This window comes from Penaeus japonicus, unplaced genomic scaffold (assembly GCF_977035675.1).
Source record: "Penaeus japonicus unplaced genomic scaffold, GWHDUDI00000001_assembly GWHDUDI00000016, whole genome shotgun sequence".
Lineage (NCBI taxonomy): Eukaryota > Metazoa > Arthropoda > Malacostraca > Decapoda > Penaeidae > Penaeus > Penaeus japonicus.
This window is the reverse complement of record NW_028234418.1, coordinates 11,651,749-11,674,248: the sequence shown is the minus strand read 5'-3', so window position 1 is coordinate 11,674,248 and position 22,500 is coordinate 11,651,749. Positions and strand designations below refer to the sequence as shown.

At 47.8% G+C, this 22,500-nt stretch overlaps 1 protein-coding gene across 30 annotated transcripts in view; it reads left to right on the top strand.

Annotated features, from left to right (window-relative positions):
- LOC122249152 (protein c-ets-1-A) overlaps positions 1-22,500 on the top strand; it is a 229,831-nt gene that overhangs the window by 163,530 nt on the left and 43,801 nt on the right. For 28 of the 30 annotated variants that reach the window (XM_086545089.1, XM_043009776.2, XM_043009775.2 and 25 more), the window contains one exon: positions 22,251-22,367. In XM_086545089.1, the coding sequence (XP_086401215.1) occupies positions 22,251-22,367 (117 nt within the window). Of the gene's footprint in view, positions 1-4,400; positions 4,844-22,250; positions 22,368-22,500 lie in introns of those variants that run through there. The other 2 variants (XM_043009785.2, XM_086545111.1) reach the window with 2 other exon arrangements.

Here is a 22,500-nt window from a genome sequence, read left to right as displayed (position 1 = left end):
ACTTTCCATCCTTTCCGTCGCTCCGAGCGGCGAGGGTCGGCGGGTGAGCGAAGCGCTGTGGGACGCCGCGCTGGGACCCGGTAGTGAGGCTATTCATTCACAAAATCCCCACTGCAGCGTGGCCACCCATCCCCGCCCGCTCGCTCCCTCGGCCTCGCTCCCGGGCTCGATCGAGTCTGTCGCCACGATCTTGTTTGTAACTGGATCAAAAACGCTGACCTTATTCGGCGAACGCAACTCACCTGGATGCTTTGTGCTCAATTAGAGCTCTTTCTGACTCAGACAACGCCAGAGCGCCCACTACCCCTCCCCGACCCAAGCCGGCTCCACCCCCTATCCCTCTCGGCTCCTCCCCCACCCCCTTTCCCCTTCCTTCTCACTCACAACTTCCGATCACGGATCTCGTTACTCATTCTACTCTCCCTGACCTCCCGAATGAACGAGTCACTTGGAGAAACTGGGTGTGATTAGGAGGTGCAGGAAGATATCAGATGAAGGGAGAGGAAGAAAGAAGTGGATAAGAGAGAGAGAGAGAGAGAGAGAGAGAGAGAGAGAGAGAGAGAGAGAGAGAGAGAGAGAGAGAGAGAGAGAGAGAGAGAGAGAGAGAGAGAGAGAGAGAGAGTCAAATTAGCAAGAAAAACTTACGACCGCAAATTATTATAAATAATATCAATAAACCATTAAATTACATGAACATAAAAAAAAACACAATAACATAGACTCAGAAAAAATAATGAATAAACATATGGAAACAGGAGGAGAAAGAGAGAAGATACAGAGAAAGAGATAATACAAGGAAAAAAAACGCGGCTGTTCCTCCCATCTTCCTCCGCCCCACTGAGCAAACCCGCCAAAACCGGCCATTCACAAAACCAAGACAAGCGGGAGATGGTCCGCTGCTACTCCTGGTCACGCGTTGAGGGGGAGGGGAGGAGAGGAGGAGGGGGGAGGGGTCGGAGGAAGAAGAGGAGGAAGGGGAGGGGTTGGAGAAAGAAGAGGAAGCGGAGGAGGAGGATAGGAAGAAGAGGAGGCGGAGGAGGAGGATAGGAAGAAGAGGTAGGGGATTAGGAGGAAGAAGAAGGATAGGAAGATAGGAAGAAAGGGAGAGGGAAGACAGGAGATAGGAGATTAGGAAGGGAAGGATAGGAAGATGAAGTAGAAGATTATGAAGAGGAGAAGGAAGACAGGAAAAAAAGTAGGAAGAGAGGAGGATAGGAAGAAAATATCGAGGCGGGAGGATAGAAGGAAAATAAAGAGGGAAAGGAAGAGGGTTGAGAACAGTAGGAGGGAAGGGAGGGGTGGAGGAGAGGAAGAGGGGGAGAAGAGGAAGGAAGGAGGAAGAGGAAGAGGTGGAGAATGAGGAAGAGGGAAGAGAGCGAGGGAGGGAAAGAGTCGACGAGGAGATAAGGAGTGAAGGAGGAGGAGGAGGTAAGGATGATGATAACAATCGTAATTAAATAATGACGATAATGAAAGTAATAATGATGATAATAAAAAGGAATGATAATGGACTTGATGATGATAATAACAATATTAATGATAACGATAATGATATTATTATTATTATTATTATTATTATTATTATTATTATTATCATCGTTATTATAATTGTTATTATTATCGTGATTATCATTATTATTATAGTAATAATAGTAATTTATTGTAGTAGTACCAACAATAAAAATAATAAATGGCATGATGATAATGATAGTCTTAATTGTAAATCACGGATAATGATGATGATGATGATGATAATGATGATAAAGATGATGATAACGAAGATGATGATGAGTTCAGCAAGAGATAGATAGATAGATAGATAGATAGATAGAGAGAGAGAGAGAGAGAGAGAGAGAGAGAGAGAGAGAGAGAGAGAGAGAGTGAGAGAGAGAGAATTAGAAGCAACTCGATGAAGTAGCCTTGCCCAGTAGAAACCACAAAAAGAGTCGATGAGATTTACACCACTGGCATCATCGTGCCATGGTGCCATAGACGGCCTGGGGTGCAAGTTGTCATGGCGATGGCGAGGATAATTGCCATGCTCATGGTGGTTTATATTTGGATAATGGTGATCAGGGTGTCAAGGATGAAGGGACAGGATTGTGTTGGCTGTAAATTCGTTGCCAATACCAGCTGGTCAGAGCACGTGGCCGTGTCCAGTAATCACACGGGTAAACAAACCCATGAGAACCGGGCCATTGAAGGGCGACCTCTCCCTCGCTTCTGCTTATCCCGTGTCTTGCTCCATCCTCCTTGCTCTTTCTCTCTCTCTCTCTCTCTTTCTCTTTCTCTCTCTCTCTGCCTCTCTCTCTCTCTCTCTCTCTCTCTCTCTCTCTCTCTCTCTCTCTCTCTCTCTCTCTCTCTCTCTCTCTCTCTCTCTCTCTCTCTCTCTCTCTCTCTCTCTCTCTCTCTCTCTCTCTCCATGTCTCCATGATCTTTCTCTTCTTCTTCTCTCCCCCTTTTTCTCTTTCTCTTCATATTCATCACGTTCTCTCTTTGTGTACCCGAAGCTTTACTCATCATATTCTTCTGTCCATCTCTTCTATTGATGCAAATTGTTTTTTTTCTCGTTCCTCATTTCTCACCTTCTTATCTTGTTAGTCACTTCCTCTGCTGCCTCATTCCCATGGTTCGTTCATGAGTTCATGAGTTCTCTTGGCATACTCGCGATTATTGTTCTCTCTCTCTCTCCTTTTTTCATCCACGCTAATTCTTTGTTTCTCTTCAATTCTCTTTTCTCCTCTCCTCCCACCCTCCGTCTCTCTCTCTCTATCATTCTCTCTCTCTCTCTCTCTCTCTCTCTCTCTCTCTCTCTCTCTCTCTGTGTGTGTGTGTGTGTGTGTGTGTGTGTGTGTGTGTCTCCCTCTCCCTCTCCTTTTCTCTCTCCCTCATCCGTTATTTCTGTCATTTACCAGTCTTCCTTCTCTCTCCCCTTTACCCTTCACGCCTCACTTTTCCTGCTCTGTCATCCAATTTCCTCTTATTTCTTCAACGTTTTTATATGCTTTATTGCATTATTTCTGGTTCTATTTTTCCTATTTTTTCCATAGTGCGGTTCGTCTCTTTCTCTCTCTCTCTCTCTCTCTCTCTCTCTTTAAGATTTTCTTTATTTTCTCTTCTCTAATGCTTTCCTTTTATCATCAAGAGAATTAAAAGTGCGGGTCGAAGCAATGCAGCAAAGTTTGAGGCCTGTTTTAGAATCTGGTTAAGATGTTGACTTTGCTGTTGATCGCGAGTGTGATACTGTGTATTACGGCATCAGCGTTCGCGTCTACGGTGACTCACGGCGAGACGGGTACAAGGAGAGGTAGTCGAAAGAATCTGTCTTTTTTCCTTTTTTTCCTCTGCAAATCTTCGTTTTTTTCCGTGGATAATGCTTGAAAACCGCGGAGTGGAAGAGCCTTTGAGATCGAGTGCTTGGAACGGCCGGAATCGGAGAGTATAATTTGAGATCATTAATATCTTAGGATAAACCCGTCAACTTCCGCTCCGTCGACGAGGGCGGGGCATCAGCCAATACGATCGGGCCGAACTCTTTTTCTTCCTTTCACGTTATAACTTCCGAGGATTTGGTCTCAGAGTGAAGTAAATAAGGTAACAAAAGCAGAAAATAAAAGTATATAATACTGATGAATTTGAATATATTTGTATATATATATATTTTTTTTTAAGTAGTAGCGGATCGCGAATCGAGATCGCCATCCCTCTCATATTTTTTCTCGCATCGATGTGTTTTCAACACTACCTGGGAAAAAAATATTTATGTGGCTACAGTTGGTATATGATCTGTAAGTGTAAAAGAAGAGTGGCATTTTCATCACTTTCTTCTATTTTTAGTTTTATCACTTCCCAACTTGTGGCAAACTATAAGTTGAGTGTGATATATGAAGTACATGTGACCTCCGACACCTAAGAGTTGCCATGCGCTGATATTCCCTCGACATGAAGCTCTGTTTTTATAAAAAATTACAATTTCCATTTGTTGTAATGGAGATATTCCTTTCTACAAAGACGGGTTTATCATTCTTTTCAATACATTCGCACGTGTAATATAAATTCTACGTGGAAAGGGGTATTACCAGATCATAAAATTAAGTTCTCCTCCTGCGAGCAGTTGCCAGATAGGTCCGGCGACTTCAACTGGCTCGACGGGTCAACGTGTTTGCCAGATCAGAATGTATACTTGCGGGGTTTTGTCGGCAGTTTCCTTCAGTCCTTAACGTGTATTTGTGATAATTTTAGTTCCTCAAGTGTTGATTTAAGCGAAGACTTATTTTCGGAATAAGAGAAATCTTATATCAAGACCGTGCAGAGTTTTAGAAGAAAAATAAAAGAGTTCCGCCTAAATACGCGTGGCAACAGTTGGCGGGTCAGCTGAGGAGTCTCGGTCGTGTCCCGCGGTTAGTGTATCCTGGGACACGGTCGATAGTGGACGTACGCAGCCGGGACAGATCAACATGGGTCATGCTTTTCCACGATCGTAGTACGGTGCCCGTGCAAAAGATTTTCACATGTGACGTTAACAGTGGACTGCTTGGTGACTGTCATCCGATCAACTGCACATTATCACAGTGGAAGCGATATTCGTGAATGGGATTAATACAAAATACGTGCAAACTTTACATATAAATATTATATCCCCGTTGATTGTGTATCGCCCGTAGCGACTTCAACGCAGGTGCTGTAGGCGCGTGGGTGGACATTAGCTTCACCTTTCTAGTCAAGACCAACCATTTGTTTAGATTTCTATTTATTTATTATAATATGTATGTGGATTTCCTGCCCCCGCCAAACAAGATGGGCATCAAGTCACTGAAGACGCTTACCAAACCCACTAAGTCAGGTAAGGAAACGCCTTTTTTATCTCTGTTATTTTATTGAATTGTGTTTTTTCAGTGTATCTTGAAAAAAAAAAAAAACGGAATTGATCTGATCTTTCGTTATTTTGGGATTTATTTTGTTTATGTTTTTTTGAAACTACTGAATTCGAGATTTGTTTTTACTTTGTGTGGAACAGTCTGAGAATGTTCTTGTGCGACGCAGTGTGTGTTCTTTCAAGAAAATAGATATCTTTTTGGAGATGAAGATGCACGCGGAACGACAGCCTCCCAACCACCTTCTCCTTTTCCCGAAATGATAACGAAAAGAAAAATCAGAGTAGAAGTGCGTAGTTGAAAGATAAATTGCATTATACCATGGAAGCGGCCCTCCCTCAGTCTCCCCTTCCCCTCTGGGACGCTACCTGTAACCTCTGCCCCCTCCCCCCGCTTCCGGCCGTCCCCTGCTCGTTCCCCTCCTCCCTGTCCCTCCTCTACCCCTCGCTCCCTCCTTCACGCCATTCGCTGTCCATCGCTGGTACCCATAAACATCGTCACCTGTCAAGATTAAACTTGTGGGAAATGACATTTGCCGTCGTTGCACATTCGTTTGGAAATTTTAAAACATCATCATCGTCTTTATGAGGGAAAAATGGACTAAAAGCTCGACTTCCGGCGGGTGGAGCTCCGAAGAGCTAGGCCCCGCCCACTCGGTCTCCCCAACCCGCCGCCGTCCCCAGGGGGCGGAGCTTACCGCCTTTACTCTTTTTCAGGGCTCGGGATATAACCTTTTTATATAAAATTTGACCCTGTGTCCACAAGCGGTGGAAAGGCTTTAGCGAAAGTTGAAAAGAATATTTGGAAAGCACAGATTCAAGCTTCTTTCCCAGTCTTAGTTCGTGAAGCACAAGTGCGCCTTCGAGTTCCGCCAAACCAGAGTTTTTCACTGTCCCGGCCGTGTCTTTCCTTGAATTTCGGTAAAGTCTCCGCCATGTTGATGCTCCAAAACATGCATCTCATGATGTTCGCTTGCCATCTTTAATTTCTTTTTCTCCCACACGGGTTCTTCCGGTGGCTGGTCCGGAGGGGAGGTCATGTTTCACCAGCAGCCTCCCCCCCCCCTTAATCTAGGGTGTCATTCTCCCTTCTCCCCTCCATCCTCACCTCTATGCGAGCCCGTCACATCTTCACATTCTCTTTTAGTGCGAGTTGATGTCTTGTCTCCCGAATGACGTGCTCGATGGATTGAATTGTGTCGCTTTTGGTGATCTACCTTCGGCTTCGCGTCGTTCTCCTTCTCTTATTTTTAGATCTGATTGCTATTCAGATCGAGGGTTGCCTCATGCGATGAATATTCGAATCAGGGAGCGCACGCTTTGCTGGATATAACTCAGGTATACCTCGCCAGTGAGTGAGACGTGTTTGATTTACCGTATATCTGGCACCAGCCGATGGTAATGGGTGTCATCCGGCCGCTGGGGGAGGGAGGGGGAGGGGAGGAAGGGCTTAGTGAAGAGTGTGGAGAGAGTGGGAGGGTGGGGGGAGGGGAGGCGCAGCGCCCGACCACCACGCAAAGTGGCCAAATGGTGGAGGGGGCAGGCAGAGGCCCCGGGGAGGATGCCCCCTGAGGCCTCCGGGCACCATGATATATATTATCAGTACCGAGGCAGGTTCGGACCGCCGGCTTGGATGGTGTATGGCTTGCGTGTGTCCGTCTTTCTTTACTGTATATTGCTTGCATTTGTCTGCTTTCTTTTACTGTTGTATTGCTGCAGCATAGAGTCTCATGCTTGATAGATGCAGATTGTCAGGAAATGCTGCATAAATGAAAGTTCGAAGCCACCATCCACATTCAGGAATATTTGAAGTATCGACATGCACCTTCTTGTCGAACGCTTTGTCCTTTCTTTGAATCTCCACAGACTTCTATTTCTGCCGCCTGGTTTCTCCTTCGCTGTGAGACTTACCCCTGTCCCATCTTCTCACAAGACTTTCGCTCCCTTCTCACGCGTGGCCTTTCCCTTTCTTCCTCTCTCCCTCTGCCTTTTTTTCTCATTCTCTTCCTCTCCTCTTCCTCTTCTGTTGCCCCAAAGCCATCACTTCCACCTCAGGCAGTCTTCCTTCCACCCTCTCCATCCCTCGCCCCTACGCGTTCTATCGCGCCATAGAGCTCCGCTTCCTTCTTGTGCCCGACAACAAAAGTGGGCTACAATTGTGCGGTCGAGTTTTAAATCTCCTCCTTTTGGGTGTGTAAACTTCCAGAGTCCGGGCATTTTAACTTCTCATTGTGTCGGCGCTTTATCCGTGTTCACTCGATGCGACGCGGATGATTCGGCCATTGTGGGCGGCCATTCTTCGGGTCGCTCGCCCGGCCTTTCGCGCCCATTTCCGACGGCCCCCCTTGGTGCCCCGATTTTTTCCTGGCCCCGCCTCTTGTGGCAGTGTAAGCAGATATTTGTAATTTGTTTATCGTTCTGGACGATTATGCTGTATCAATTTACCCCTGGAGCACCTCGCGAGCCGGTGGGGAGGTGGGCGAGGCGTGTCAGCGATCTTGCGGGCGGCTCCATTATTGACGTGGTCCGGGGATGGCTAGTTAATTCCTCTTTATGTAACGCGCGGGTCCAGGTTGGGTTACAGCGTGACTTAAGAAGGAAATCCAGAAAAGATCCCAAGAACAGTGTTACCAATAAGTCCTCGGGATTATCGGCACTGAATTGGCTGCACTGCTATGGTTTGTCTCCACCCCTGACGGAGACGCTGGCGCTTCCACGGAGGACATGGGTTGTTGTCGCGTCGCCGATGCTTTTCCCGGCGGAAAGCTTCCTGCGGCGGCCGAGGGCGCAGAAGCATACCCATAAGTTGGCATCAAAGACGTGGTTGTTGGCAGAGGGCGGTGGCGAGTTGAGCGGGGGTAAGAGGGGGGTCAAGGGGCCAGTTGAATGATAAACTTTTATTATACAGCCACCACCTGTTGACTGGTGTGGTGGGGGTAGGGGAGGGAGGAGGGGAGGGCCGCCTTGATGCCTTGTTAAGGACGAGGATGACCAGCGTTGGTCAGTATGATGGTAGCAGTACTGGGCACAGCGATGGTAATTTTGAAGAGATGGTAGTTCTAGATATTCCTGGTCACATTGGCGGTGGAACCAGTCACCATCGCGGTATTATTAGTCACTATGGTGGCACTGTATCACATCCTCCAGCCCTCCCAGGGTAGTGCAGGATTGATGTTGGGGGAGAGGGGGTCCTACCTAATAAATCGCTCACTAGACCATCATGGAGGCGAGGCCTAACACGGTCCCTAACACTCGCCTCTCTCATGACAATGTGTACCGGTGGCGCTGTCCTCATTGTTCTCATGATGGTGGTTACTCTCGCTTCACTCTCATGCACACTCAATGCCACTTAATCTCGTACTCACTCTTGTGCACTTACTCTCATGCATAAACACTCGGCAGCTCACTCTCTTGTACCCTGTGGCAAATACGTACGTGAAATAAATGCAAAAACTTACACACGGGCACACGAACGCACACGCACACGCACACGCAAACGCACACATGCACTCTAGACAAACTGCATAACAGAAAGTTAGCACACTATATTAAACACACACACGCGTGGGCGTTCACGCACGAACACACTACATATTTGCACACAAACACACACACGTACACGCGCACGCACATGCACACAAATACACGCGCGTTTCCGGTGGTTCCCGGACCTCCTCGAAAGGGGGGTCGAGCGGTTCATTTTATATGCATGTTTACGCGCAGTGTAGACTCGTAGCGGATGTATCGACACTTGGATCTTGTGCGCGACTTTGGAGCGATTTCTTTGTGGGTCGCAGCTTATTGCTCAGTTAGTACGTCTTTCGTCTAAATAAACGAATATTTGGACAGTCTCATGCAGTGAAACACCCACAGGTCAATCCGTCAACATTCTTGCAATAGAGCGTGCAGGAGAGCATATGATAGGGACTTATTACGATTAGAGTGTAATATGGAAGTTCCGCCGAACGCGCTGCATCGACCATGATATATCATAACAGGTTATCAACACAAGTCCGTCATCAGGCTAGCAACCCGACACGGCCGTCATTTGGCGTGTAACATGGCGGACCATCAAGTGAACGCAGTCATTCACAAAGACTCAGCATGGTGGTAAATGAGTGAATCAGTCGGGAGGAAGTGGGTGTAAAAACTGCCACAAGCCGCGGGGCAGAGCAGGGGCGGCAGCCATCCCTTCGCCCCAACACCTCTTCTACGTGGACCGCACTTCGCTCTCGTAACACAACACCCGCACTCTGTGACGGGATCGCGTCCCTTGCCCGATCCCTGGGACGCGACGACTTTGACTTCGGCGTCGCACGATCTGCGTGATGTCGCTGAGCGTCACGCCCGAGGGTTGACGACCAGAGCTGGGTCACGGGGCGCGGCGATCACGACGACGACGAGGACGACCCATGGAGCGGGAATGGTCGTCGGACGAGGAGCAGTTTAGAGACGTGCCGGCAGAGAAACAAAGAAAGTGTATCGGCGGTAACGGGAGAGTGCGGGGAGGAAGTAGCCAAAAAAGTGGGTTGGATCAGGCGGAGGAGGCGATGCCCAGCGGCCGCCCTGCGTCACCAGCCCCCCCGGCTCCGCCACCACTCCCGGGGACAACAGGTAACTGTTATGTGCTGTTTGCCTTAGTGAGAAATGGAAAAAAAGATGTTCTTTGAGGGGTATTCGTATGCATGTGTGTGCTGGCAAAAGTTTTATTACTTACAAATAACCAGTGCTATCGGAAGCCCGTTATGTACGAAGTGATAATGCTGTAATTTGTTATTCTAACGCGGCACCAGGAGCAGCACCGGGGGCGTAGCGGCAACGGCTGGCTGAGGGGGTGGGGGGGGCTCTATATCGGGTTCAGAGAGGCAGTGACAACGCCCGCGATTACTTCTATATATCATTAAGGACGATTTTATCAATCCGATCGTGGCAAGCGGGCGCGGGCGGCTCGACTCAGCAGGATCCGAAGAATCCCCTACGGCCACTTGTACGCGCGAGGCAAAGTTCCTGTGACCCGCCGCCTGACCCTTGCGTGGGAGCCCCAGCCTGGGGGACCTCCGGAGCCTGAGGGAGTATCCGAGGGAGCGCGGGGGCCGCTGCTCGTCTCCTTGGGTCCCACGGGGAAGGCGAGACTTCCACCAGGATTCAGCGAGCCCAGGGGGGCCCTCCGCGATCAAGCAGGAACCTGTGGGGAAGCGTGGGCGGCGGGACCGGGACAGGGACCCTCGGCAGCGTCGGAACGGGCGGGGGAAGATGTTGAATAACACAGGTGAGACCATGGGCAGGATCCGGTACCTGTCAGCAACTGGTACACGCGAGGAGCTTGTGGAAACGTCTGGATACATCCGATGACAAGGCTGGGAGAAGTGGCGTTCGCTGCAGATAAGTCCTGTTTTGTGGATATTTCTTTGTCGTGGTTCCTTCCCCTCCCATTTCTGCTATTTGCAACCTTTGCGTGAACTCTTCTCTTTCTCCTCCAACTTCACTCCTCCATTCTACCTCTTTCTCTTCCCTCCTTCTCCCCTTCAAACCCTACCCCAGCCCCACCTCGTTCTCCCCCCTCTTCCTTCCCAACTTCAGCCTCCCTCCCATGCCCTCTGACCCGCGGTGACCCAACCCTTTCCGTGCCACACTGGGAAACGCGCTCGCTCGTCTCTCATCCAGATTGGTGCTTTTCCAGGGGCTCCACTGCAGGTAGCGAGAGGACCGTGGGACGACCCCGGCCCTGGTGCCCCCTTGCTCTCTTGCACCCCCCCCCCATACCCCTCGCTCTCCTTGCAACCCCCCATTCCCCCGTCCGTCTCCCCCCCTCTCCCCCTTCCCCTGTCTTCTATCCTCCACTTCCTTCCCTTACACCCTTCTGCACTGTCTGATACTCCCTATGTTTCAGACTAATACTTTGTCATGGTGCGACTGGCATAGATTTACAACATACCGAGGAAATGTCTTGAGTAAGTGAGAGTGAGTGAGTGAGTGAGTGAGTGAGTGAGTGAGTGAGTGAGTGATATTAACTGATAAAGAGTGAGAGAGACAGCGACAGCGAGCGCCAAAGCTAAGGGACGGAATAGGGCATTAGGGGTCTGTCAGAGGTGTTGCTTCATGCTCGGGTTTCCCCACTCAAGCCTGGGGCGAGGAATCTGCCTCTCTTTCCCCACTCCATCACTCCGTGTTGATGTGTCATAAGTGTTGACGATCTTGTACGAAGATGAGTTCGTTGTACGCTGCGGGACGCCAGGGCCTCCTCACCTGTTTATGAGTCATGAGTGTGGTAAAGGGTCGTTACTCACTGGTGAACCATTAAGGGCAAATTCATTCATTCCTTTGTTTAGTTCTCTGCTTCGTTTCATATATAATGATATTTACCGAATAAAACAAGCGATGAGACTCAGATGTCTTCGTACACTTTTAAAAACATCACGCACAGCTCTTGACTTCACATCATGTCAATTATCCCGCAACACTTCATCAATCATCATTTCATCAACCAGAACGACACGGAATATGTCCCTACAGGATATTCCCCAGCTATAGTCTACAAATGATACTCTTCACGGGGCTATCACAGGAGGAGCGAGGTACGGTGGCTGCTGAGGAGTCGACCTGTTAATGAGTTAACTGTAGCTCCTCTCTCGGGCGTTCAGCATTCATCAAACGCTCGGACATGTCTGAAAAAAGGTTCCCACAACTGCCATCTGACACGTAAACTCCATCACGGGCCGATTCGGGCAAGAGAGCGAACGAGCGGCGGGAAAAGAAGACCCGGTCAGACCTCCGACTCAATATGTAAACAGGCATTTAAACTTCATCATCACACAGAGCGTAGTGTGTCCGCCGACGATCACTTCGGCTGGGTGAATGTGGTAATTATTCTTTTTATTGACCGAGGAATCGCCAAGCGTGATCGAAATAATCGAGTGCGAAAAAGGGAATGCGTTCGGACCTCCTGCCGGCGGGGCCAGAGGCACGGATGACAAACACGCCTCTGATGGCCAGCTGAGTGTTGGCCTGGGAGGAGGATGGGGTCGGGGGGGGAGGTGGGGTGCTGCCGGCAAGGGGGACGATGCTACTGATGGTGGATGAGGCCGCAGGGATGCTAATGACACTGCAGGTACCACTAGCGGGAGGAAGAAGGGATGCTGTTGAGACAGGATGCGGGGGAGACTCCTGACGGGGAGATACGGTTTCCGAAGGGAGGAAGGGGAGTGGGAAGAGGAGAGGGAAGGGGAGGGGCGGGGCGGGCGGATGGCGATTCTATGGAACAGGAAGACGGCAGTGGTTTCTGACCATACCATATTTTGTCATTCAAACGCAGAAAAGGTAAACACGAGACTTTATCAAGATTCTCGTCTTGGGAGGGAAAAGGGAAGGGGATTGCCAGGTAGACCAAGGGTAACTTACAGAGACGAGCAAGCACACACTTTCACACACACACACATACACACACACACACACACACAAACACACACACACACACACACACACACACACACACACACACACACACACACACACACACACACACACACACACACACACACACACACACACACACACACACACACACACACACACACACGAAGTCCGCGACCTACCTGCGGGTCAACAGTAATAACTCATCATCACCTCTACAGTATATATATATCTCACACCATGTAATTTCTCTTGATATACAGCGCTCGCGGAGTGAAAGCTGGTGGAGGATCATCCTCATGGATGGGGCGAGGGGAAGGGGAGGAAGGGGGGGCAGGAGGAATAGGAGGAAGATGTGAAAGAAGGAAGAAAGGAGTAAGACGAGATGGTAGAAAATGGTGAAATAAGAGAAGAGTTTTACGGAGAAACAGACAAAAAGAGTCAGACAGACAAAGACAGGCAGAGGTAGAGATAGCCAAATAAAAGTAACGGAGAGGTCGAAAGAGGGAAAAATGAAGAGAAACAAATCTGAAAGGGGCCGAAAGAGGGCGGTCGCGAGGGCACGATGAACAAACATTATTGAACACTGAACGAGAGGTCGGCGGCGTTAGACACGTCATCACGTACGTCGAGGAACAGAACCCGTGACCGACTCAATCGTCTTAAGACTCCGATGTTATCGCCGAACACAAGACATTCGAGTGTTTGTCTTGGGGAAGGTGCCTCGACCCCGAGACTTCTTTTAGAGACTCCGTGCTTATCTCGAGACTTGAGCTGCGGTGATTGAGTCTTTTGAAAGCTTAGCCTTAGGCCGGGGACACGAGGTTGATGAGAGCGAATGGCTTTATTTGAATGGCTTCTGCGTTAAAAGTTTGATGTTTTATACGTGCTCAAACTCACACACACACACACACACACACACACACACACACACACACACACACACACACACACACACACACACACACACACAAACAAACACAATCACACACTCCCTCCCTCACACCCTCCCTTCCTCCTTCCACTCCCTCTCTCCCTCCATTCCCTCCCTCCCTCCCTCCCTCCACACCCTTCCCTCCCTCCCACACACACACACACATAACCACAACCAAAACCACAAGATCACAGCCCCACCCACACCACAACAAGCGTCACCTGAGCCCACATAAACAGGTAAGAGTTTCCTCACGTAGGAAAGTCCTCCTCCTCCTCCTCCTCCTGCCCCCTCCTCCTCTCCCTATCCTCCCCCTCACACCTCCCCACCCCCCTCCCCCTCCTCCTCCTCCTCCACCTCTTCCTCCCTCTTTATTGTTATGGTTAGTGTTTGGAGAGTGCTTGGTGCATCGGCTGATTCTGGATCGAACGAAAGGATAATTTATAAGTATTACTACTATGTTAGTTATATTATTGTTACTCCTACTACTATTACTGCTACTACTCTTATTATTCCTATTTTTACCATTTGTTATTATTATCATCATTATTATTATTATTATTATTATTATTATTATTATTATTATTATCATCATCATCATCATTATTGTTATTGTTATTATTAGGAATGTTATTATCATCATCATCATCATCATCATCATCATCATCATCATCATCATCCTTATCCTGTGTAGAGTTGACCCAATGTTTTCTTTTCATTCATGATAAAAAAAATTGATTGTCATTATTTGATAAACCTCCATCACAGACCCTAGATATCTTTAAACCAAAAATTCAACCAATTGACCATAATAATTCTAAGAAAAAAAAAAAAAAAAAAACTCGTGTCGTATCGGTTACCAAGTTACTTTCCGAATAAGGCCAAGACGGGACAGCGGGACGGGTGATGATGGTTGTAATTATGATGTAATTACCGTGGGTTTGGTAATAGGCGCTCCCATAGCCCCTCGCAGGTGGGGCTACCGAGTCTCCCTAACTTCCACTCATTTAGACATATGTATTTCTCTTCAAATATTGTCATGTCTGTGGTATTCTAAAACTGGCAACGATATCTATAATGACGAAAGTAAGAATAATAATGATAATGATTATAATGATGATAATTATGATAATGATGATGTGATGATGATAATGATGATGTTATTGATAGTGAAAGTGATAAAGGTAACGGTAATAAGATAAAGGTGATGATAGCGATAGAGATAGCGATAATAATAACGATAATGATAATGACTGTTAGTAAATAAAGCTATAATACCGACTACTGCTGTGATAACAAAGATAACAAACCGACTCTATAGGACGAAATCAAGCCAGTATCCGAATCGAGATTACTGCCTTTAATGACGTCATATGACCCAGCTTCCGAGAGAAAGAGTAGTTCTTCATTCACTCACTCGTTCATTCATTCATTCATTCATCAGTAATTGTTAATGGGACGTTGTGCTGGTCTCGGCCAGGCTGTGCACTCCACCTGGGGCATCACCCGCCTTTCCCACGTTGTCCTTATGACCGATCGCCCTACCCAATGCGGGGCTATTAACGACCTTATTGGCCAGGGGTGGCTGATTTTTTTGGTGAGGTTCGAGTGGGTAATTGTAGTTTCCGGTTTGCGTGCGTCGCTTTTTTTACACGTTCGTGAGTGAGTGAGTGAGAGTGAGAGAGAGAGAGAGAGAGAGAGAGAGAGAGAGAGAGAGAGAGAGAGAGAGAGAGAGAGAGAGAGAGAGAGAGAGAGAGAGAGAGAAAGAGACATTTCAAATTTACAATTGAATACGAGTGTATGTGTGAGATTAAAGGCTATTGATTTTAATGGTAAGAGATGCAACAATTTCTTAAACATTTGTGCATTTTTCAATTTTATGATTTACATTGTTAGATTTTACACGAACTTCTCGTGTGTGTGTGTGTATGTGTGTGTGTGTGTGTGTGTGTGTGTGTGTGTGTGTGTGTGTGTGCGCGCGCGCGTGTTTGTGTTTGTTTGTGTGTGTGTGTGTTCGCGTGTTCGAGTGTAAATTTAAACCGTTTTCGAGTCTCGGTGAACGGAGCGTGCAGTGTCCTCTTGTCATCAATGTCTACCAGTGATTCAGCAATGCTCTCTGACCCACGGGTGATTCTGCGAACGTTTTTGCTCCAGACAAATGTTGCGTCTTCTTCGCGGGCGCTTCCGTTGTGCGGTCGGTCTGCACGGCCAAGGTGCCCGCGTCACTGCTTGCCTCGGCCCGCCCGGTGACATGCGATCAGTAATCCTTCCAGCACTGTAAAGGAGGCAACGGTGAATCCATCCTTTGTCCCCGAGCACCAAAGGGAGGAAATGCGTGTGACGGAGGAGGCGGGCGCGCTCACACACACGCACCGCGACGTGTCCCCGCCCACCTCTTACTCAAATGCTAACGAAGTAACGAACCTTCACCGTCTTGGCCGACGCCCTGGATCTCGCGGCCGCCATGTTTGCTGGAGAGGGGGAGGGGATGAAGGGGGGTTATTTCTGGGGACGTCTCTTTGTCTTTCACGTGAGAGGGAAGGGCGGGAGATGGAGGAGAGGATATGGCATGGAACTCTTGAACGCCATTAAATACGCTATCATTTCATATAACGTTTTGAGAATTCCTCGCTGCGAAAAGCACCGCGTCTTCATGTGTCCGTTTTTTATCCCTTTTTCCTTCTTCGCCCCTTTTCCACCCTTCTGTCCCCTCTTCTTCTTGCCCCTCCCTTTCACCCTCATGCATCTTTCATCACCCATTCTCCCGCGCGCCGCCCCCCCCCCTATCCCCCTCCTAACCCCATCCATCCATCGCCTCCGAAGGGCGATTCTGTGCGGGAAAGAAAATGGCGGAAATTGAATGGTGTCGCGGAGAACGTTTTGCTATTTCTTTCTTTCTTATATTCATTTCCTTAGAGCGACTTTCATTTTGATTCCGCAATACGGTCTGAGTGTTACGTATAATTCCTCAGCCTTTCTTAATCGCTGATGATCCTAATTATCCTAAGCACTCACTGGTGAGGTGAGCATGGAGGTGCCACACGGGCGGGCACCCTTTCACACGTGACACTGACCTGCTTGACGTAACACTCAACGAGCAGAATCCTTTGTTTCATCTTCCATCCCGGGCCCCGTGACCCATTTGGGCGGCGTCGATCCTCAGCCAAGCGTGGACACTCCAAGGTGAGAGGGGCTTGCAGGGCGCCCCTCGACGCCCCACGCCCACATTGTTGTCTCATTCTTGATGAATAGATCAAGAGATTCCTCAAGGTTTTCCCGTGAGCGAAGCCGCGATGCCATCCATGGCCAGTCTTCGTGAGTCAAGGTGGTGTGCTGTGTGTGGTGGTATTTCTTTGATGGCTACAAGTGCTGGGAAGAAGTTCCCGCGATATTCTGGGTTCTTTGTATGAGTAGGTCTCTGGATTTGTATGATTAGGCCGAGGGCTTGCTGCATCCCACCTGCCGTTCTAAGCCTATACCTGAGTTCCGCCAGAAACTAAGACAGAGAGACAGACCATGTGTTGGATTAATGACCGCTCGCAGGGCATTATCCCGTTGGTATTAGCTTCTCAAGGGTAACCTAACTAATAATTTATTCATGCCCAATAAGTCATTTGCCCTCGCTGGGCCGTCGCGCAGCCGGTGGAAACTGCAGACGAGGCGGTCGTAATAGGCGTCGTAATTGGTAGTTGGCGGCGAGAAGTAATCGTTACCCAGTCAGGCAAATTACACAGCGAATGCGTGCCGCGGGACTACCGACCTTTGTTTTTAAAATTTCACGTTCATCGGCGCCTATTAAGGTTGGATGTGAGTGATGTGAGTGATGTGTTTGAGAAAGAGGGAGAAATAGAACGAGAGAGAGGGAGAGAGAAAACAGGATGTTATGTTAAGAAATAATTTGTCATCTGGATTTCGTAACCGCCAAATAATCCATGGAAAGAACGGTTCATTATTCATTTGTTTAACTTTATTATTTCTCATTTTATGCGTAAATGGATTGAGTTGCGTACATCAACCGCGAGAGGAAGTCCTTAAATACGGATTACCGCAGAATAGGTCTCATCCTCAGTCGGCTTCCGCGGTGTTTTCTCTTCCAAAGGATTATATCTTCCATTTGTGGTCGTTTGACAAACAGTTACCGGGAATGATGGCGAATTACGTTGGTTATGCTGTATATGTACACACACACACACACACACACACACACACACACACACACACACACACACACACACACACACACACACACACACACACACACACACACACACACACACACCATATGTATATATATCTCTTGTTATATCTTTTTCTTGATTTTCAACTCCATTTTCCATAGGATTCCCCTCATGTTTGTTTTTTCTTCACTTTCTCCTTTCTCTGCCTACTCCCCTCTCCCCTCCTTTCCCCTCGGTAGGGCTTCGTGGGAGCGCAAACTCGCCGCCTGCTCGCCCATCGCCCATTTTGGAACGGGCGAGCAGGAGCAGGTGTGACCAAGCCGTTGACGGACACTCCGAGCTCTGGCTGGCTGAAGGACCATCGTGTTTTTCTCTCCTATTTTTCTTATTTTTGTTATTTTTTCTTTCTTTTTTTCTAGTTCATTTTTTTTTTATTTTTTGTTCTTCTTATTCTTTTCTTCTTTTTCTTATCTTTGTTTTTCTTTGCTTGTTCTTTTCTTCTTTTTTTCGTAATGTTTCTTTATGGTTACTTACTCGAAGGTTATATTTATGTTGTTTTTGAAATATCTATTTCGTATTTTTTCTTCTTTGCTTAATTATTATCATTATTATTATTATCATTATTATTATTATTATTATTATTATTATTATATTATTACTATGGGTATTTTACCCTTGTGTATTCGTTGTATTTTTGCCAAACATAAAACAACCGAAAAAAAAACGTGTCTCCCTGTCATGGGAAACTCTCCGTAGGAAATGACCAGAAATCATGTCACATTTATACACTTCAAGATATATTGTCTCGAGTCTCCAGAAATGGTTGTCTTCCCACGAGAACTTGACATCAATGGTGCCATGTGTCGCAGGGCCACCCCTTTGTGCCTCACCCCCCTCTCCTCTTCCTCCTCTTCCTTCCCTTTCTTCACCTCATTCTTTTCTCTCTTCCTCTTCCTCTCGTTCTTATCCGTGTCACCATCTTTCTTTTTCTTATCATTTTTTTGTTCATCTCATTTCGCGTTGGTTTAGCGTTGTGATGTTCTGCTGCGTTCGTTTTCTCATGTTCTGTTTTATAATGTTATGTCAGTTGTCATGTATCTATTTATTTATCTTATGCTGCTGCCAAGATAATGATAATAACAATGATGATAATTATAATTGATGATAAGGATGATGATAATGATATTTATGATAATGATGATGATTATTACACTTTCAAAAGATTGTAGCAACAACGAAATGTAGTATGAAGGATGAGACTGTATGTTAAGTAAATGTCAGAACAGTCACATTGCTCATGTGTATGTGGTGTGTGCGTGTGTATGTGAGTGCGTGAGAAGAGGGGGAAACACGGGTTAAGTGGTGGTGTTTCCCATCCGAGGGGAAGGGGACTGTCACACGTGTACCTGAAGGTCGCACTTCCCCTCACTCTCACGACCGGGGGGGGGGGGGCACGGGAGAAAGGGGAGGGGAACGATGACAGGGCATGGCACTTTATCGGGCCATTATGTTGGGGAGCATACGCTGGTGTATGTATATATATATTTTTTTGTACTTGTTACAATATTATTGTGATTATTATTTTTTTTTTATGAAAAGAAACAATTAAGGTATAAAGTAAAAGAAAATATCAGAAATTACTTTACTTCAACGGTCTCCGGGAATCGCGACGGCTATACCGCGAATGGACCGCGCAGGTTCCCACGCGCACCACCGCGTGTTGAAGCGGCTGGCCTGCACGTGGTGGCGGCCGTGGCGACCGGCAACAGGTTACGACCGAAGCGACCTGTTGCGTCACTCACCTGCGCCGCGGCGGCCGAGGGGAGGGGAAGGGGGAGAGGAGTGCCAACAATGGGGAGTAAGGAAGGGACTCGCTGCGCTATATCAGTTGGATTTCGGCTTCTTATTTGTGAATTTATATTTTGATTTTAATATTTTGTCTATTCTGTGGAGTGTTCAACACCCTCGCCTACACGTCAAGGTGTTCGCGTGCCCCCAACAGTCAGTGTCACAGCATCAGTGCCACGAGAGGAGAAGCAACCAGTGCCACATGGAAGGTGGAGTCGGGCCATAAAGCCAGGTCGGGTCGGGGCCACCATGTGTGAGCCGGCATGTGCGCGGTGTCGGGTGTCGGCGTGCGCTGTTGAGCATCCGGATACCCTGGTGGCACTGGCACGGTCCTGCGAGTGCCGCCAAGGCCTGGGCGGTTGTGCACATGATAAGAACATCATTTAAGACGAAGCGGCGGCTCCTCAAGGCTCAACCACACTGCCTTAATGATATCACTGCCTCGGCTTAGAAGATTCTGGGTTCGCTTTAAGATCAATTCTCGCTTTCTTTGCCCGCGTCTCCGTTTCGCCTGGCGATCTGATATGGATCTTGGATGTTTATCATAATTCATAGTTGATCCTCGCCCTCCTTCTCCCTTCTTGGCTCTGCCTCTGTGCGTCCGCGGAATGCCTTAATGTGCCTGGCGGTTACCCCTCACCCCTGTCAACCCCCCCGCTCCCTCCTCCCCCTCTCAGCTGCTCCGAGATGTTCCCAGAGACTACCTTGCTTCCTTCTGCTGCTGTCGAGCAAGACTAGAAAGCCATCCGACTGTCGGCTGGGATACTTTCTGAAAGGAACTTAGGTTGTGTCGTCCAAGTCATATTCCCAGTACGTGTCATTTTACTTATATTTCCATGTGATAGTCATTTGATTAGGATCTCTGGATGTTTTGTTATTTGTGGTGTTAGTTCTCATTATCTGTCTTTTGGCATTTTCTTGATAAGACATAGACACTTCACGATGATCGTCCCGATATGAAGGGCTCTGTCACCTCACTCCCGAGACCGCTCTTATCCCGTTTAGCAGGCACCATAAAGCGGGGGTGACAGCAGAGCAGGCCTTGAGTGCCAAGACCACAAGCCGCTGGCACTGTAGCGATAGTGCTGGCAGCTCAGATTACCCGCGATAACCCGTTTCCCTCCCTCTCCCTTTTTTTGTGGCGCTTTCGAAATCCCGGTTCATTTGGGGTCGGTAATGCACCTCTCGCTCACGTCGGGGGGGAGGGATGCCACTCTATGTTTTCATCTCCTCCTTCTCATCTTCGTCTTGTCTTCCTCTTTTTACCACTTCTCCATCCATTCCTCCTTCCCTTTCTACTCTTCCTATCCTTTCTTCTATATTATTATTGTTCCCCACTCCTCCTACTCCTCTCCCACCTTTTTCTTCTTTTCTGCTCTTCCACTTCTTTCTTCTTTCTCACTTTTCCGCATCCTCCTCTTTCCTCTATCCTATTTTTTATTCCTCCTCCTCCTCCTCCATCTCCACTTCTTCATCTTCAAGTCATGCGGCGTGAGCACAGCTGTGGTCACGCGGGAGCAGGCGAGGACACCGTATATTCACTGCGACGCCAAGAAAAGCGATGAATGGCGCGGTGACGTCACTTCGCTTGCGCTGAGAGGGAGGGGAGAAGGAGAGAAGGAGGAAGAGGAGGAGAAGGAGAGGGAGAAAGAGAAAGAAAGGACCAGAAAGAAAGGAGGAGAAAAAGAGGATGAAGAAGAAGAAGACGAAGACGAGGACGACCAAGGGTAGGGAAGGGGGCCGATGAAGGAAGTGACGGCAAAGACATATAAACTAACAAACCCGGAATTAAAGGCACGGGTAAATAATGGCACAGGATAGAAGAAAAGAGGGGATGGAGGTGGGGGGGGGTAGGGGGGTGTAAGAGGGGTGATAGGGGTCTGCGGTGAGGTGAGGGGACGCCTCCTCCTGTGGTCGGGTTTCAGGCACATCGTTTATTTCCCCTCGTCCGTTGTTTTCCGTTGTTTTATGCCCGACCGTTGCTTCCTCGTTTCCCCTCTTGTTCCCCCCTTTGGCCCTGGTTAGGCTTCCTCCTCTGTTTTGGATGTTATTTATCTCTCTTGCACAGTGATATGGCGCGAAGGAGTCGTTTTATAAATGAAATGGATGCGAAGAGTCAATAAAAGGCTAGATTTGTTGTAAAAAAATGGAAGTGCCAGAGAGAAAAGGGACAGGGAGGCTTGGTTATAAAATGGGGAAAGTGGAAAGCGAGAGAGCGAGAGAGAAGAGAGAAGAGAGGAGAGGAGAGGAGAGGAGAGAGGAGAGAGAGAGAGAGAGAGATCAACACTCCGTTCTTATCACGTGTCCCAACGGTCGAGGCTCGTGCTGAGATCTAGGGCTCAGGTTGTCTGTTGTCTTTGGGTTATATTTCTTTCTGTGCTGTAAATTATCAGCACTGTACAGCGCCGGAGGAACGACCGTGGGGTGGAAGGGTGTGGAGGGAGGGAGGGAGGGAGGGGGGGTTGGGGTTTTTGAAAGCTTTGTCTTTTCCTGTGAAGCGGGAGAAGGGTTAGGGTGGAGGGGAGAGGGGAAGGGAGGGAACAAGGGGTTTATGAGTTCACTGTCTTCAAAAAGCTTTTATTATATGCATGTTTCTGTTGATTTCTCACGCCGATGTTGCTCGGTTTGAGATGCGATGTTCTCTTGGTGCAAAAACATTAGTGTTTCTCCTGGCATCACGTTTTACTCGCACTGTGTGGTTTGTTTATGTATCATTAACCTTGGTCGGACCACAGAGCGTTCGCAATGTGCAAGGCGTAGTGTAATGGCATAATGTCTTGTTTTACTCAACGAGGGCTTTCATATATAACCGTCATGACAACAAAAGTTTGGAAGTTATTGATAAGATTCATTTTGGAAATCTAAGCTGTCCTTTCCTCATTACAGATGAAAAATATAGCAATAACAGTACAGATGTATAAGAATCCTCATAATAAGACTAATATAGAAATAAACAGATTCAACCTATGATGACCTGTGACCTAATCTGTTCTTCTTTCCCCTCCAGACCTGCCGGCGCCGGTCCCCCCTCTCACGCCGGGCACAACCAAGAAGATGACTGACGCTCTCAGGGCCTCCTTCGCGTCTTGGGAGAAGGAGAGAGAGAAACACAACATCACCAAAGGTAACGTTAACTCCATTTTTTTGGTTTGCCTTTTTTCTCTCTGTTTTGTGTGTTTTCCATTTTTCTTGTGTTGGCGTCATTTTATTTGCCTTTAGTTTTTTTTTCTATCTATTTCTTTTTTTTCTTTTTTTTC